This window comes from Panulirus ornatus, chromosome 32 (assembly GCF_036320965.1).
Source record: "Panulirus ornatus isolate Po-2019 chromosome 32, ASM3632096v1, whole genome shotgun sequence".
Classification (NCBI taxonomy): Eukaryota; Metazoa; Arthropoda; class Malacostraca; order Decapoda; family Palinuridae; genus Panulirus; species Panulirus ornatus.
The window spans coordinates 10,594,197-10,609,811 of record NC_092255.1 but is presented as its reverse complement, the minus strand read 5'-3'; the positions used below and the strand labels follow the sequence as shown (position 1 = coordinate 10,609,811).

The 15,615-nt window shown below is 40.9% G+C and overlaps 1 protein-coding gene across 2 annotated transcripts in view; it reads right to left on the bottom strand.

Moving 5' to 3' along the window:
• Positions 1-1,896: 1,896 nt before the first annotated feature.
• Positions 1,897-15,615, bottom strand: part of LOC139759044 (venom protease-like) — an 81,481-nt gene continuing 67,762 nt past the window's right edge. The window contains exons 6-9 of one of the 2 annotated variants that reach the window (XR_011714984.1): positions 6,381-6,549; positions 5,872-5,971; positions 2,937-3,212; positions 1,897-2,223 (exon numbers count right to left, since the gene is read on the bottom strand). Coding sequence is in view for 1 of the 2 variants with exons in the window: in XM_071680946.1 (XP_071537047.1) it covers positions 1,984-2,148; positions 3,043-3,212; positions 5,872-5,971; positions 6,381-6,549 (604 nt within the window). In the remaining variant the exon portion in view is untranslated. The remainder of the gene's footprint in view (positions 2,224-2,936; positions 3,213-5,871; positions 5,972-6,380; positions 6,550-15,615) is intronic. The other variant, XM_071680946.1, reaches the window with a different exon arrangement.

Genomic DNA, 15,615 nt, shown 5'->3' with positions numbered 1-15,615 from the left:
CCTGTATCAAAGTCTGTTTTTATTTAACTGATAAAATTGTGTATAAAACACTGATTATCTCAATTCAATGGAGAATATTATGGTAAAAAGTTTGGTATGGCAATGGGTAACCCTCTTTCACCTGTACTAAGTAATCTTTATAAGGAGTTTTTTTGAAACAAAATTGCTAAATGATATCTTACCTTATAATGCAGTCTGGTTTAGGTATATAAATGATGTTCTTTGTGTTTGGCCAACAAATGAAAATTTACAAACGTTTCTCCCCTTACTTAACAATTTATTGCCTTCCATCAAATTTACTGTAGAAAATGAAAATGTTACCATGTTTAGATTGCATGATCCATTAGCAAGGAAACAAGTTTAAGTTTAGCATATACAGAAAACCTACCAATGTATGCTCATATATCCATTATTACTCATCTCAACATGACAGAGTTAAATTATCATTTCAATCTATGTTCCTTAGGGCATTACGTATTTTCAGTCCAGATGATGAGTTTGAGATATATTCTATTGGATCTACGTTAAAGTACCCTAGATCTTTCATTCATAAATCCCTTCAGTTAGCAAAGAAATCAGTGAAGCCCAAACCTCTCACTGACACCAAGAATATTTCAGTTCTCTCTTTTAATAAGAATTTTACTTTACTTTCCATGTTGCTTGAATTCTTTGATGTAAATGTTGCCTTCAGCAACGATAATACTATAGAGAATATCTTAATCAGGAACTCACCAGAAAATTCTCCTGGGGTGCATCTCTAAAGTGCCATGTAGAAATTGTGTTAAGTTTTATGTTGGGCAGACTGGTAAGGATCATTCTTTTAGACTCAAGCAACATGAATAAGAACGGGACAAGAATTAAATGCCTCGTTTAATCACATTAAAAACTATGATCATGGTATTGACTGGAGTAATGCCACCTCAGGTATTAACTTCAATACCACGAGAAAAATCATTGAACCTTCTATTATTAAATACACAAAGAATTATAATCTTAATATTTTGTGATGGTCTATATAAATTGGATAACTGTATTGTTGATAAAATTTGTAAACAATTCACCTTCTTGTCACATAATAGTATATGGTACGCTCGTTGTCTGTCTTGTACAATCGTATGTTTACCAAATGGCGTCCTAGCTACGTCTCATCGTTGTTTATCAACTGACTGTTGTATTTCTCCCTTGTGTCTCCCCTGATGATGTGATTATTACACGAAAGTGCACTTGGGAAGTTATCGTGTTTCATTTTCCCCGTGGACCCAGAAATATACTTGATCATGCGCAAAATTGTAATTCTTTCCAATATACATATATATGTATATATATCATACAAACCTCCAAAAGCCAGGATCGACCCTGGGACCCCTGTGCAACAGGCGGGAGTGCTATCGCTAGGCTATGATCGCTTATGGGAGATTACACAGTAATCGAATAGTCATTTCGAGTCCTGTGGAGGTTTGTATGTTCTATGAAGGTGCGCGTTCCTATGCACTTTGTTCGTATGTATGTATATATATATATATATATATATATATATATATATATATATATATATATATATATATATATATATATACACGAGTGTAGTTCATATGATTGCGCCTATGGAACATAAAAGTTCAGTAATGAGCTAACTTCAAAAGTCTTCATTAAAACCTTTCCAATGTCTTACCAAGAACACCAGACGAAATGCAGCACTCTTCAGTCAAGTGATGTTTCCATTTCGGTAAACTAAATGCGAAGCATTTAGTGCTTTTTATCTACACAGGTATTTTCCCAGCATATATCAAATTACAGTTTTTGAAACTACCAAGGGGTGCTTCAGACGTTTCAGTTTCAGTCATATAGAAACAAGCCTAAGTAATATATACATAAGTGGGCAATTAAGCAACAGGGAATGGTCAGTCTTGTGATAAGTGCAAAGTGAATCTAACAACATATATAAACCTCCTACAAAGCGATGGATTCTAAAAGCAGAGGCATTCAGAAGGCGATATTCTTGATCCACGCCAGGTAGTTTGGCTGGTGGAGGTTGACATATAGGCCAGGGTAGTCCTTGAGGCCACATCCATAGCCACGGGACACAATGCCAGCCAAGGTGTAGCGTCCAGCTGAATTGAGGTACACGATGGGTCCACCAGAGTCGCCCTGGTGAAGGATTACTAACTTGGTAAGATTGGTCTTATTCTTAGAATCAAAGCAGAAGAAAGGTTGAATTATAGTCTGATATCCAAACAAAAAACAATGACGTATAGAGGAAAGGTAGATATTGACAAGTAATAAGGAATGTACACACGGTAAAAAAGGTATCTTCCCGGATGGTTCCGATGAATTTTGAAATGATCAGTAAGATGGGTTGTTTAGGCAGTATTGGTTGACGTTATTGTAAAAAGAAAAAAAATCTAAAAATTTTCATCAAAAACTGAAATCAGTACAACATTTATTCAGCAAATGATAGGAAATGTTGCTGGCTATCAATAAATTACATTATTAGGCCAGACCAATAGGTCCGTGGTGTCATATTATTTCACATATAAATGGTTAAGATATTTTTTTCCATGTGTATTTCACTCATACACAGCTTAGTTTTCGTCATTTCCGAGACCGTAGTCAGAATCCTTGGAGACTCGGGATTATAAGGTGCAGTCAGACCATAAAATACCTGTACTCCTGGGTGATCGCGACTGAGACGTTATTGTTATGGCGCGTGACGGTAATAGTGTAATCGGTCGGGCTACATATTTCCATATACGGAAAACAGAGTTTTCCGTACATGGAAATGTGAAACCAAATGCGAAAACTTGGTACGGAATTTTCCGCCGGTTTGTCATATTGTTAGACACCAAAAGGGTTAAAGGTAATTTTTTGTTTTGCTGCATATCTCAGTCCTTAATCATTCTAACAGATTACAAAAATCAGCAAACAAATATCAGTACTGATCTAAAGGCAGATGAGTCTAACCAATTAGGTCTTTTTTTCTAGATGTGACTAAAAGCAACAAGTGCAGCAGCATGGCAACATCACAGAATACAAGATCATTACCTGACAGGCATCTCTACCTCCATTTGGGTCCCCTGCACAAACGGTTTCGTCCCGAATTCCTCGAGGCCAGGATTCGCCATACCCTCGTAGGCTGGAGTAACTCTCGTCGCATCTCGAGGATGGAAACACCTTAACTTTTACCTCTTGTAGTACTGAGCTGGGAAAACCACCTTACGGATAAAATGAAATATTGAGAAACAGTGAACATAACAGTGACGCACGTAACAAGATTTTATTTCATGATCTCTGAACATAGTAGTATTGTCCATTACAGAAAAAAATCAGCTGTTGATGAGAAAAATGGTGTATAAGAGCACAAGATCATTTACAATAAATAAATCTTTTGGTAAGTATTGCACGAAACGGCATCGAGAATCTTTTCCCTTGATTTCATTCTGTTCGTGTTTTGAACTGCTTATTCTGCTAACTAATATTCATATCTCTGTAGTCTCAAATGTATGTAGTTGATAAACATAAGTAACTTTGAAAGAACAAAAAAAGGAAGACAAAAATCATGTGTTTGGAAGACTAAAAGAAAACTTTAGAAAACTAAAAAAGACTTTTTTTGGAATCCTGAAAAGGATCTGTTATCAAGACTAAAAAACAACTGTTTGGAAGACTAAATAAGAATGGTAGATAAGACTAAAAGGAACTGTTTGGAAAGGATAAAAAAGAAGTGTTTAGAAAACATAAAAAGAATTGGAAAAGACAAGGGAGTAAGTAACGTAAGGGTAAGAGAGATGTGTGGAAATAAAAAGAGCGTGGTTGAGAGAGCAGAAGAGGGTGTTTTGAAATGGTTTGGGCACATGGAGAGAATGAGTGAGGAAAGATTGACCAAGAGGATATATGTGTCGGAGGTGGAGGGAACGAGGAAAAGTGGGAGACCAAATTGGAGGTGAAAAGATGGAGTGAAAAAGATTTTGTGTGATCGGGGCCTGAACATGCAGGAGGGTGAAAGGAGGGCAGGAATAGAGTGAACTGGATCGATGTGGTATAGCGGGGTTGACGTGCTGTCAGTGGGTTGAATCAGGGCATGTGAAGCGTCTGGGGTAAACCATGGAAAGCTGTGTAGGTATGTATATTTGCGTGTGTGGACGTATGTATATACATGTGTATGAGGGTGGGTTGGGCCATTTCTTTCGTCTGTTTCCTTGCGCTACCTCGCAAACGCGGGAGACAGCGACAAAGCAAAAAAAAAAAAAAAAAGAAAAAAAAAAAATATATATATATATATATATATATATATATATATATATATATATATATATATATCATACAAACCTCCAACAGCCAGAATCGAACCCGAGACCCCTGTGCCACAGGCAGGAATGCTACCGTTAAGCTATAGGCCTGGCTAATAGGAAATAACTATTCGTATACTACGTATTCGTACTCGAATATCCTTCGTCTCACGCTGCTGAGCAACGTGCGCGTTCATAAGCACTTTATTCGTATTCATGTACCTCCGCGTTGTACAGTTAGGTCCGGTAAAATGCTATCTGCTGGCTATGTGCGCCTGTTATGAAATAACCGGTGTAGACCCCGTTGCTCACAAACGAGAGACGAAGGGTATTAGAGTACATAGTATTCGAATAGTTTTTTCCTATTAGCCAGGCCCATAACCTAGCGGCAGCATTCCCGCATGTGGCACAGGGGTCTCGGGTTCGATCCTGGCTGTTGGAGGTTTGTATGTTCAATGAAGATGCGCGTTCATATGCACTTTATTCGTGTTCATATACCTCCGCGTTGTACAGTTAGGTTCGGTAAAATGCTATCTGCTGGCTATGTGCGCCTGTTTGGAAATAACCGGTGTAGATCCCGTTGCTCACCAACGTGAGACGAAAGGTATTCGAGTACATAGTATTCGAATAGTTATTTCCTATTAGCCAGGCCCATAACCTAGCGGTAGCATTCCCGCCTGTGGCACAGGGGTCCCGGTTCTGCGTTGCACAGTTAGGTTCGGTAAAATCCTATCTGCTGGCTATGTGCGCCTGTTGGGAGGTAACCGGTGTAGACCCCGTTGCTCACCAACGTGAGTCGAAGGGTATTCGAGTACATAGTATTCGAGTAGTTATTTCCTATCAGCCAGGCCCATAGCCTAGCGGTAGCATTCCCGCCTGTGGCACAGGGGTCCCGGGTTCGATCCCGGCTGTTGGAGGTTTGTATGTTCTATGAAGGTGTGCGTTCATATGCAATTCATTCGTATATATATATATATATATATCATACAAAGCTCCAACAGCCAGGATCGAACCTGGGACCCCTTGTGCAAGAGGCAGGCATGCTAACCGCTAGGCTAAGGGACTGTATAATAGGAAACAACTATTCGAAATACTAAGTACTCGAAGCTTTGTATGTTCTATGAAGGTGCGCGTTCATATACACTTTATTCGTATTCATATAACTCCGCGTTGTACAGTCAGGTTCGGTAAAACGCTATCAGCTGGCTATGTGTTCTGTTCGGAAACAACCGATAGACCCCGTTGCTCACCATTGTGAGACGAAGGGTATTCGAGTACTTAGTATTTCGAATAGTTGTTTCCTATTATACAGTCCCTTAGCCTAGCGGTTAGCATGCCTGCCTCTTGCACAAGGGGTCCCAGGTTCGATCCTGGCTGTTGGAGCTTTGTATGTTCTATGAAGGTGCGCGTTCATATACACTTTATTCGTATTTATATATATATATATATATATATATATATATATATATATATATATATATATATATATATATATATATATATATATATATATATATATATATAATGTTGAATTAGAAAATAAATCATACTTAAGTTGTTTGACAGACAGCAAGGCGCTGGAACTAACCATACAAGGTGTCGCCCCAACCGGTTAACGTGACTTCCCGTCCTGTCACGTCCGTTTCGGCATCACTTCCCCATGGCAGACAAACGGGAGTTATGTATTTCTGAAACAACAAAAAAACATTGTTTAGTTTTTACTTATGATTGTATCTCTATTCCCAATTCTCATTTGGAAATTTCTGTCATCATTAACCCCAATACCAGACGTCGTAACAAGGTAATCAAAACTAAATTCGAAACACCAAACAAATGGTGTCATTGACTAAGGGCGTCAGTTCTGAGGTAGAAGACACAGACGAACTCTGACTAGATGCTAATTTTTGCAAATCTTTATATAAGAATACCAAGTTGAATACTTAGGATGTGAATGTTTGTTTATCTCACGTCTTAGTGAGAAGACTGAAAACAGAATATCTGATACGTTGGTATATGCACATACGCCCTCTATTCACAGTATAAGGATTAATGAATCAGACTGTTTGACTCACGACCTAGAGAGATATATAAGCAGACCTTCAGCGTGACCCGGGTGTCCAGCCTTAGGAGAGCCAGGTCGTGGTAGGCCTGAGGATGAGAGTAGTCGGGATACAAAATGGTCTCAACCACGCCAAAGTCTTCATGATCTGCTTCATCATATTCGTCGTTGTAGTCGTGTTCTCCTAAGCGCACGATTTCAGCTCTCCTGAACAGATGAAGTTACATAGATTCAGTGAACTATTATTCTCTATTCAATGACACATCTGGAAGTACAAACTATTGAACAGGGATGCCGTACGTGAGTGTTTATGTTAATCAAATACAAAAGATCAGATAACAGAAAAGTAAGGCTGGTGAATATCTAAATAAATATCATTAACGATTTCCCCAGTGGATATGATGGAACTGCTTTAACTAAAGTTTGTGCGAACTCATAAGAAAGTTATCCGGCTGTGGTGCTGAACTGCATCCAGGAGGTGAGGCTTAGGCGGTAGGATGCGATGTACCCTGAGATAAGGTTTATGAGATGCCTGGAGAGTCGGGAGCGTCAGTGTGAGTTGAGATCTTTTGGATAGACTATGTAAGGGTGACAAAGGATGATTTTGTTCGCCCTTCTTTGCATTTCTTCAAGTATTCATTCTTAAAGCAGTGAAGAAGAAAAAGTTAGTTTAGATAAAACCTAAATTAAGTAGATATTCTTGAATACATTTGAGTCGAAGAAGAATGTTAAGATGGTACTTACGTGAAAGACTTGGTTTGTTGTGATACCGAAAAGCTTAATGGGATACAAAGTTTCGGAAGGGACTGGGGCCTTGTGAGACAGCAAGAGGTGGGAAACGGTTAGAGGCAAGCAGTTCATGAGAGGGAAAGCAGTTTTTCAGGCGTGCCTCCTGCTTGCTTGAAGTGGTATTGAGGACGGCATTTATTCTTTTACCTGTAGAGTATTTTCTGCGAATATTGGGAAATAAAGTCTTTGTGACACTTGGCTTTACCAGGAGCGAAGTATTTATGATCGACACAATGCGCTCCTGTTTTCATCTACTAATTATGTTAAGCAGTTAATTGGTTGATGCGAGATAACGGCCTCAGTAATGGCGAAAGGACTCTGTGGATTAAACCTAATCTAAAGAGAAGTAGACTTTCAAAGAAGAATGTTGTCCAGGAGAAAAAAACAAACAAAAATACATTTACACTAAAACTTGTTCTCGAAATTCCCTTGCCATTGTCTCCTGGCCATCTTCCAGTTCCTGTCTACCTACTCACTTTTCTCAAAAACGTTGTCTATTCGTCTGACCACCTTCAGGATAAAGGATGCTCTTTGCTAAAGCTATTCATATCAGAAATTTCTAGTAACAAAGCAACTTATCTGCACATCAACTTTTTTTCTTGTAAGACATAATTCAACAATAACATATGTGCACTAGAGATGCTGCGCAGAAGGTGGCGTCTTTTGTACTTTTGAGATAGGAATCAGAATGAAAAAGAACGATGATATTGAGATAGATCCTAAATGCCTGTAAAAACAGTAGTTTTCTATTAGTATATATATATATATATATATATATATATATATATATATATATATATATATATATATATATATATATATATATATATATATATATAAGTCCCTGGGGATAGGGGAGAAAGAATACTTCCCACGCATTCCTCACGTGTCCTAGAAGGCGACTAAAGGGGACGGGAGCGAGGGGCTAGAAACCCTCCCCTCCTTACATCTTAACTCTCTAAAAGGGGAAACGGAAAACAAGGAGTCACGCGGGGAGTGCTCATCCTCCTCGAAGGCTCAGAAAGGGGTGTCTAAATGTGTGTGGATGTAAGTAACCAAGACGAGAAAGAAGGAGAGATACGTAGTAAGTTTGAGGAAAGGAGCCTGGATGTTTTGCCTCTGAGTGAAACGAAGCTCAAGGATAAAGGGGGAGAGTGGTTTGGGAATGTCTTGGGAGTAAAGTCAGGAGTTAGTGAAAGGACAAGAGCAAGGGAAGGAGTAGCACTACTCCTGAAACAAGAGTGGTGGGAGTATGTGATAGAGTGTAAGAAAGTAAACTCTAGATTGATATGGGTAAAAGTGAAAGTGGATGGAGAGAGATGGGTGATTATTGGTGAATATGCACATGGGCATGAGAAGAAAGATCACGAGAGGCAAGTGTTTTGGGAGCAGCTGAGTGAGTGTGTTAGTAGTTGTGATGCACGAGACCGGGTTATAGTAATGGGTAACATGAATGCAAAGGTGAGTAATGTGGCAGTTGAGGGAATGATTGGTGTACAGGGGTGTTCAGTGTTCTAAATGGAAATGGTGAAGAGCTTGTAGATTTATGTGCTGAAAAAGGACTGGTAATTGGGAATACCTTGTTTAAAAAGAGAGATATACATAAGATACCTATGTAAGAAGAGAGATGGACAGAGAGCGTTATTGGATTACGTGTTAATTGATAGGCATGCGAAAGAGAGACTTTTGGATGTTAATGTGCTGAGAGGTGCAACTGGAGGGATGTCTGACTAATACTTATTGTTGACTGGTTTGTAAGGTTACTTAATGTATGTGTGACTCATGGTGAGGTGCCTGAGGATTGGCGGAATGCTTGCATTGTGCCATTGTACAAAGGCAAAAAGGATAAAAGTGAGTGCTCAAATTACAGAGGTATAAGTTAGTTGAGTATTCCTGAGAAATTATTTGGGACGGTACTGACTGAAAGGGTGAAGGCATGTTCAGAGCATCAGATTGGGAAAGAGCAGTGTGGCTTCAGAAGTGGTAGAGGATATGTGGATCAGGTGTTTGCTTTGAAGAATGTAAGTGAGAAATACTTAGAAAAGGAAATGGATTTGTATGTAGCTTTTATGGATCTAGAGAAGGCATATGATAGAGTTGATAGAGATGCTCTGTGGAAGGTATTAAGAATATATGGTAAGAGAGGCAAGTTGTTAGAAGCAGCGAAAAGTTTTTATCGAGGATGTAAGGCATGTGTACGTGTAGGAAGAGAGGAAAGTGATTGGTTCTCAGTGAATGTAGGTTTGCGGCAGCGGTGCGTGATGTCTCCATGGTTTATGGACGTGGTTGTTAGGGAGGTGTGTGCAAGTATGCAGTCTGTTGTGGATGAGAGAGCTTGGGAAGTGAGTCAGTTGTTGTTCGGTGATGATACAGCGCTGGTGGCTTATACGGGTGAGAAATCATGGATGGAACCATGGAAGCGGAAGTGAATCATAGGGTGGGGGAGGGGGCGAGGATTCTGGGAGCGTTGAAGAATGTGTGGAAGTCGAGAACGTAATCTTGGAAAGCAAAAATGGGTATGGTTGAAGGAATAGTGGTTCCAACAATGTTATATGACTGCGAGGCGTATATAAGTATATGTATGTAAGTAGGAGAGATGGCAAGAGCGTTATTGGATTACGTGTTAATTGATAGGCGCGCAAAATAAAGACTTTTGAATGTTAATGTGCAGAGAGTGCAACTGGAGGGATGTCTGATCATTATTGTGTGGAGGCGAAGGTGAAGATTTGTAGAGGTTTTCAGAAAAGAAGAGAGAATGTTGGGGTGTAGAGAGTGGTGAGAGTAAGTGAGCTTGGGAAGGAGACTTGCGAGAGTAAGTACCAGGAGAGACTGAGTACAGAAAGGAAAAAGGTGAGAACAAAGGAGGTAAGGGGAGTGGGGGAAGAATAGGATGCATTTAGGGAGGCAGTGATGGCTTGCGCAAAAGATGCTTGTGGCATGGGAAGCGTGGGAGATGGGCAGATTAGAAAGGTTAGTGAGTGGTGGGATGAAGAGGTAAGAATATTAGTGAAAGACAAGAGAGAGGAATTTGGACGATTTTGGAGGGAAATAATGCAAATGAGTGGGAGATATATAAAAGAAAGAGGCAGGAGGTCAAGAGAAAGGTGCAAGAGGTGAAAAAGAGGGCAAACGAGAGTTGGGGTGAAAGAGAATCATTAAATTTTAGGGAGAATAAAAAGAAGTTTTGGAAGGAGGCAAATAAGGTGCATAAGACAAGGGGAACAAATGGGAACGTCAGTGAAGGGGGCTAATGGGGAGATGATAACAAGTAGTGGTGATGTGAGAAGAAGGTGAAGTGAGTATTTTGAAGTTTTGTTGAATGTGTTTGATGACAGAGTGGCAGATATAGGGTGTTTTGGTCGAGGTGGCGTGCAAAGTGAGAGGGTTAGGGAAAATGATTTGGTAAACAGAAAAGAGGTAGTAAAAGCTTTGCGGAAGATGAAAGCCAGCAAGGCAGCAGGTTTGGATGGTATTGCAGTGGAATCTATTAAAAAAGGGGGTGACTGTGTTGTTGACTGGTTGGTAAGGTTATTTAATGTATGTATGACTCATGGTGAGGTTCCTGAGGATTGGCGGAATGTTTGCATAGTGCCATTGTACAAAGGCAATGGGGACAAAGGTGAGAGCTCAAATTACAGAGGTATAAGTTTGTTGAGTATTCCTGGTAAATTATATGGGAGGATATTGATTGAGAGGGTGAAGGCATCAGATTGGGGAAGAGCAGTGTGGTTTCAGAAGTGTTAGAGGATGTGTGGATCAGGTGTTTGCTTTGAAGAATGTATGTGAGAACTACTTAGAAAAGCAAATGGAATTGTACGTAGCATTTATGGATCTGGAGAAGGCATATGATAGAGTTGATAGAGATGCTCTGTGGAAGGTATTAAGAATATATGGTGGGGGAGGCAAGTTGTTAGAAGCAGTGAAAAGTTTTTATCGGGGATGTAAGGCATGTGTACGTGTAGGAAGAGAAGAAAGTGATTGGTTCTCAGTGAACGTAGGTTTGCAGCAGGGGTGTGTGATGTCTCCATGGTTATTTAATTTGTTTATGGATGGGGTTGTTAGGGAGGTGAATGCAAGAGATTTGGAAAGAGGGGCAAGTATGCAGTCTGTTGTGGATGAGAGAGCTTGGGAAGTGAGTCAGTTGTTGTTCGCTGATGATACAGTGCTGGTGGCTGATTCATGTGAGAAACTGCAGAAGTTTGTGATTGAGTTTGGTAAAGTGTGTGAAAGAAGAAAGTTGAGAGTAAAAGTGAATAAGAGCAAGGATATTAGGTACAGTAGGATTGAGGGTCAAGTCAACTGGGAGGTAAGTTTGAATGGAGAAAAACTGGAAGAAGTAAAGTGTTTTAGATATCTGGGAGTGGATCTGGCAGCGGATGGAACCATGGAAGCGGAAGTGAATCATAGGGTTGGGGAGGGGGCAGAAATTCTGGGAGCGTTGAAGAGTGTGTGGAAGTCGAGAACATTATCTCGGAAAGCAAAAATGGGTATGTTTGAAGGAATAGTGGTTCCAGCAATGTTGTATGGTTGCGAGGCGTGGGCTATGGATAGAGTTGTGCGCAGGTGGGTGGATGTGCTGGAAATGAGATGTTTGAGGAGAATATGTGGTGTGAGGTGGTTTGGTCGAGTAAGTAATAATAGGGTAAGAGAGATGTGTGGTAATAAAATGAGTGTGGTTGAGAGAGCAGAAGAGGGTGTTTTGAAGCGGTTTGGTCACATGGAGAGAATGAGTGAGGAAACATTCACAATGAGGATATATGTGTCAGAGGTGGAGGGAACGAGGAGAGGTGGGAGACCAAATTGGAGGTGGAAGGATGGAGTGAAAAAGATTATGAGTCATCGGGCCTGAACATGCAGGAAGGTGAAAGGCTTGCAAGGAATAAAGTGAATTGGAACGATGTGGTATACCGGGGCCGACGTGCTGTCACTGGATTGAACCAGGGTATGTGATGCGTCTGAGGTAAACCATGGAAAGTTGTGTGGGTCCTGGATGTGGAAAGGGAGCTGTGGTTTCGGTGCATTATTGCATGACAGCTAGAGACTGAGTGTGAACGAATGGGGCCTTTGTTGTCTTTTCCTAGCACTACCTCGCACACATGAGGGGTGAGGGGGTTGTTAATACATGTGTGGCGAGGTGGCGATGGGAATGAATAAGGGCAGACAGTATGAATTATGTACACGTGTATATATGTATATGTCTGTGTGTGTATGTACACATATACGTTGAGATGTATAGGTATGTATATCGCGTGTGTGGACGTGTATGTATATACATGTGTAAGTGGGTGGGTTGGGGCCATTCTTTCGTCTGTTTCCTTGCGCTACCTCGCTAACGCGGGAGACAGCGACAAAACAAGATAAATAAATAAATAAATAATATTTATACATATTTATATATTCATTTTGCTTTGTCGCTGCCTCCCGCGTTTGCGAGGTAGCGCAAGGAAACAGACGAAAAAAATGGCCCAACCCACCCCCAATACACATGTATATACACACACACGTCCACACACGCAAATGTACATACCTATACCTCTCAATGTACACATATATATACACACACAGACACATACATATATACCCATGCACACAATTCATACTGTCCTACCTTTATTCATTCCCATCGCCACCTCACCACACATTGAATACCATCCCCCTCCCACTTCATGGGTGCGAGGTAGCGCTAGGAAAAGACAACAAAGGCTTCATTCGTTCACACTCAGTCTCTAGCTGTCACGCAATAATGCCCGAAACCACAGCTCCCTTTCCACATCCAGGCCCCACACAGCTTTCCATGGTTTACCCCAGACGCTTCACATGCTCTGATTCAATCCACTGACAGCACGTCAACCCCGGTATACCACATCGATCCAATTCACTCTATTCCTTGTCCGCCTTTCACCCTCCTGCATGTTCAGGCCCCGATCACTCAGAATCTTTTTCACTCCATCTTTCCACCTCCAATTTGGTCTCCCACTTCTCCTCGTTCCCTCCACCTCCGACACATATATCCTCTTGGTCTATCTTTCCTCACTCATTCTCTCCATGTGCCTAAACCATTTCAAAACACCCTCTTCTGCTCTCTCAACCACGCTCTTTTTATTTCCACACATCTCACTTACCCTTACATTACTTACTCGATCAAACCACCTCACACCACATATTGTCCTCAAACATCTCATTTCCAGCACATCCACCCTCCTGCGCACAACTCTATCCATAGCCCACGCCTCGCAACCATACAACATTGTTGCAACCACTATTCTTCAAACAGACCCATTTTTCCTTTCCGAGATAATGTTCTCGACTTCCACACATTCTTCAAGGCTCCCAGGATTTTCTCCCCCTCCCCCACCCTATGATTCACTTCCGCTTCCATGGTTCCATCGGCTGCCAAATCCACTCCCAGATATCTAAAACACTTTAATTCCTCCAGTTTTTCTCCATTCAAATTTACCTCACATTTGACTTGACCCTCAACCCTACTATACCTAATAACCTTGCTCTTATTCACATTTACTCTTAACTTTCTTCTTTCACATACTTTACCAAACTCAGTCGCCAGCTTCTGCAGTTTCTCACACGAATCAGCCACCAGCGCTGTATCATCAGCAACAGACTTCATTCTTGCCCTTCTTTCCAAAACTCTTGCTTTTACCTCCCTAACAACCCCATCCATAAACAAATTAAACAACCATGGAGACAACACACACCCCTGCCGCAAATCTACATTCACTGAGAACCAATCACTTTCCTCTCTTCCTACACGTACACATGCCTTACATCCTCGATAAAAACTTTTCACTGCTTCTAACAACTTGCCACCCACACCATATATTCTTAATATCTTCCACAGAGCATCTCTATCAACTCTATCATATGCCTTCTCCAGATCCAAAAATGCTACATACAAATCCATTTGCTTTTCTAAGTATTTCTCACATACATTCTTTAAAGCAAACACCTGATCCACACATCCTCTACCACTTCTGAAACCACAATGCTCTTCCCCAATCTGATGCTCTGTACATGTCTTCACCCTCTCAATCAATACCCTTCCATACAATTTACCAGGAATACTCAACAAACTTATACCTCTGTAATTTGAGCACTCACTCTTATCCCCTTTGCCTTTGTACAATGGCACTTTGCACGCATTCCGCCAATCCTCAGGCACCTCACCATGAGTCGTACATACATCAAATAACCTTACCAACCAGTCAAAAATACAGTCACCCCCTTTTTAATATATATATATATATATATATATATATATATATATATATATATATATATATATATATATATATATATATATATATATATTTTTTTTTTTTTTTTTTTTGCTTTGTCGCTGTCTCCCGCGTTTGCGAGGTACCGCAAGGAAACAGACGAAAGAAAATGGCCCAACCCACCCCCATACACATGTATATACATACGTCCACACACGCAAATATACATACCTACACAGCTTTCCATGGTTTACCCCAAACGCTTCACATGCCCTGATTCAATCCACTGACAGCACGTCAACCCCGGTATACCACATCGCTCCAATTCACTCTATTCCTTGCCCTCCTTTCCCCCTTCTGCATGTTCAGGCCCCGATCACACAAAATCTTTTTCACTCCATCTTTCCACCTCCAATTTGGTCTCCCTCTTCTCCTCGTTCCCTCCACCTCCGACACATATATCCTCTTGGTCAATCTTTCCTCACTCATTCTCTCCATGTGCCCAAACCATTTCAAAACACCCTCTTCTGCTCTATCAACCACGCTCTTTTTATTTCCACACATCTCTCTTACCCTTACGTTACTTACTCGATCAAACCACCTCACACCACACATTGTCCTCAAACATCTCATTTCCAGCACATCCATCCTCCTGCGCACCACTCTATCCACAGCCCACGCCTCGCAACCATCCAACATTGTTGGAACCACTATTCCTTCAAACATACCCATTTTTGCTTTCCGAGATAATGTTCTCGACTTCCACACATTCTTCAAGGGTTCCAGAATTTTCGCCCCCTCCCCCATCCTATGATCCACTTCCGCTTCCATGGTTCCATCCGCTGCCAGATCCACTCCCAGATATCTAAAACACTTTACTTCCTCCAGTTTTTCTCCATACAAACTCACCTCCCAATTGACTTGACCCTCAACCCTACTGGACCTAATAACCTTGCTCTTATTCACATTTACTCTTAACTTTCTTCTTTCACACACTTTACCAAACTCAGTCACCAGCTTCTGCAGTTTCTCACATGAATCAGCCACCAGCGCTGTATCTTCAGCGAACAACAACTGACTCACTTCCCAAGCTCTCTCATCCCCAACAGACTTCATACTTGCCCCTCTTTCCAAAACTCTTGCATTCACCTCCCTAACAACCCCATCCATAAACAAATTAAACAACCATGGAGACATCACACACCCCTGCCGCAAACCTACATTCACTGAGAACCAATCACTTTCCTCTCTT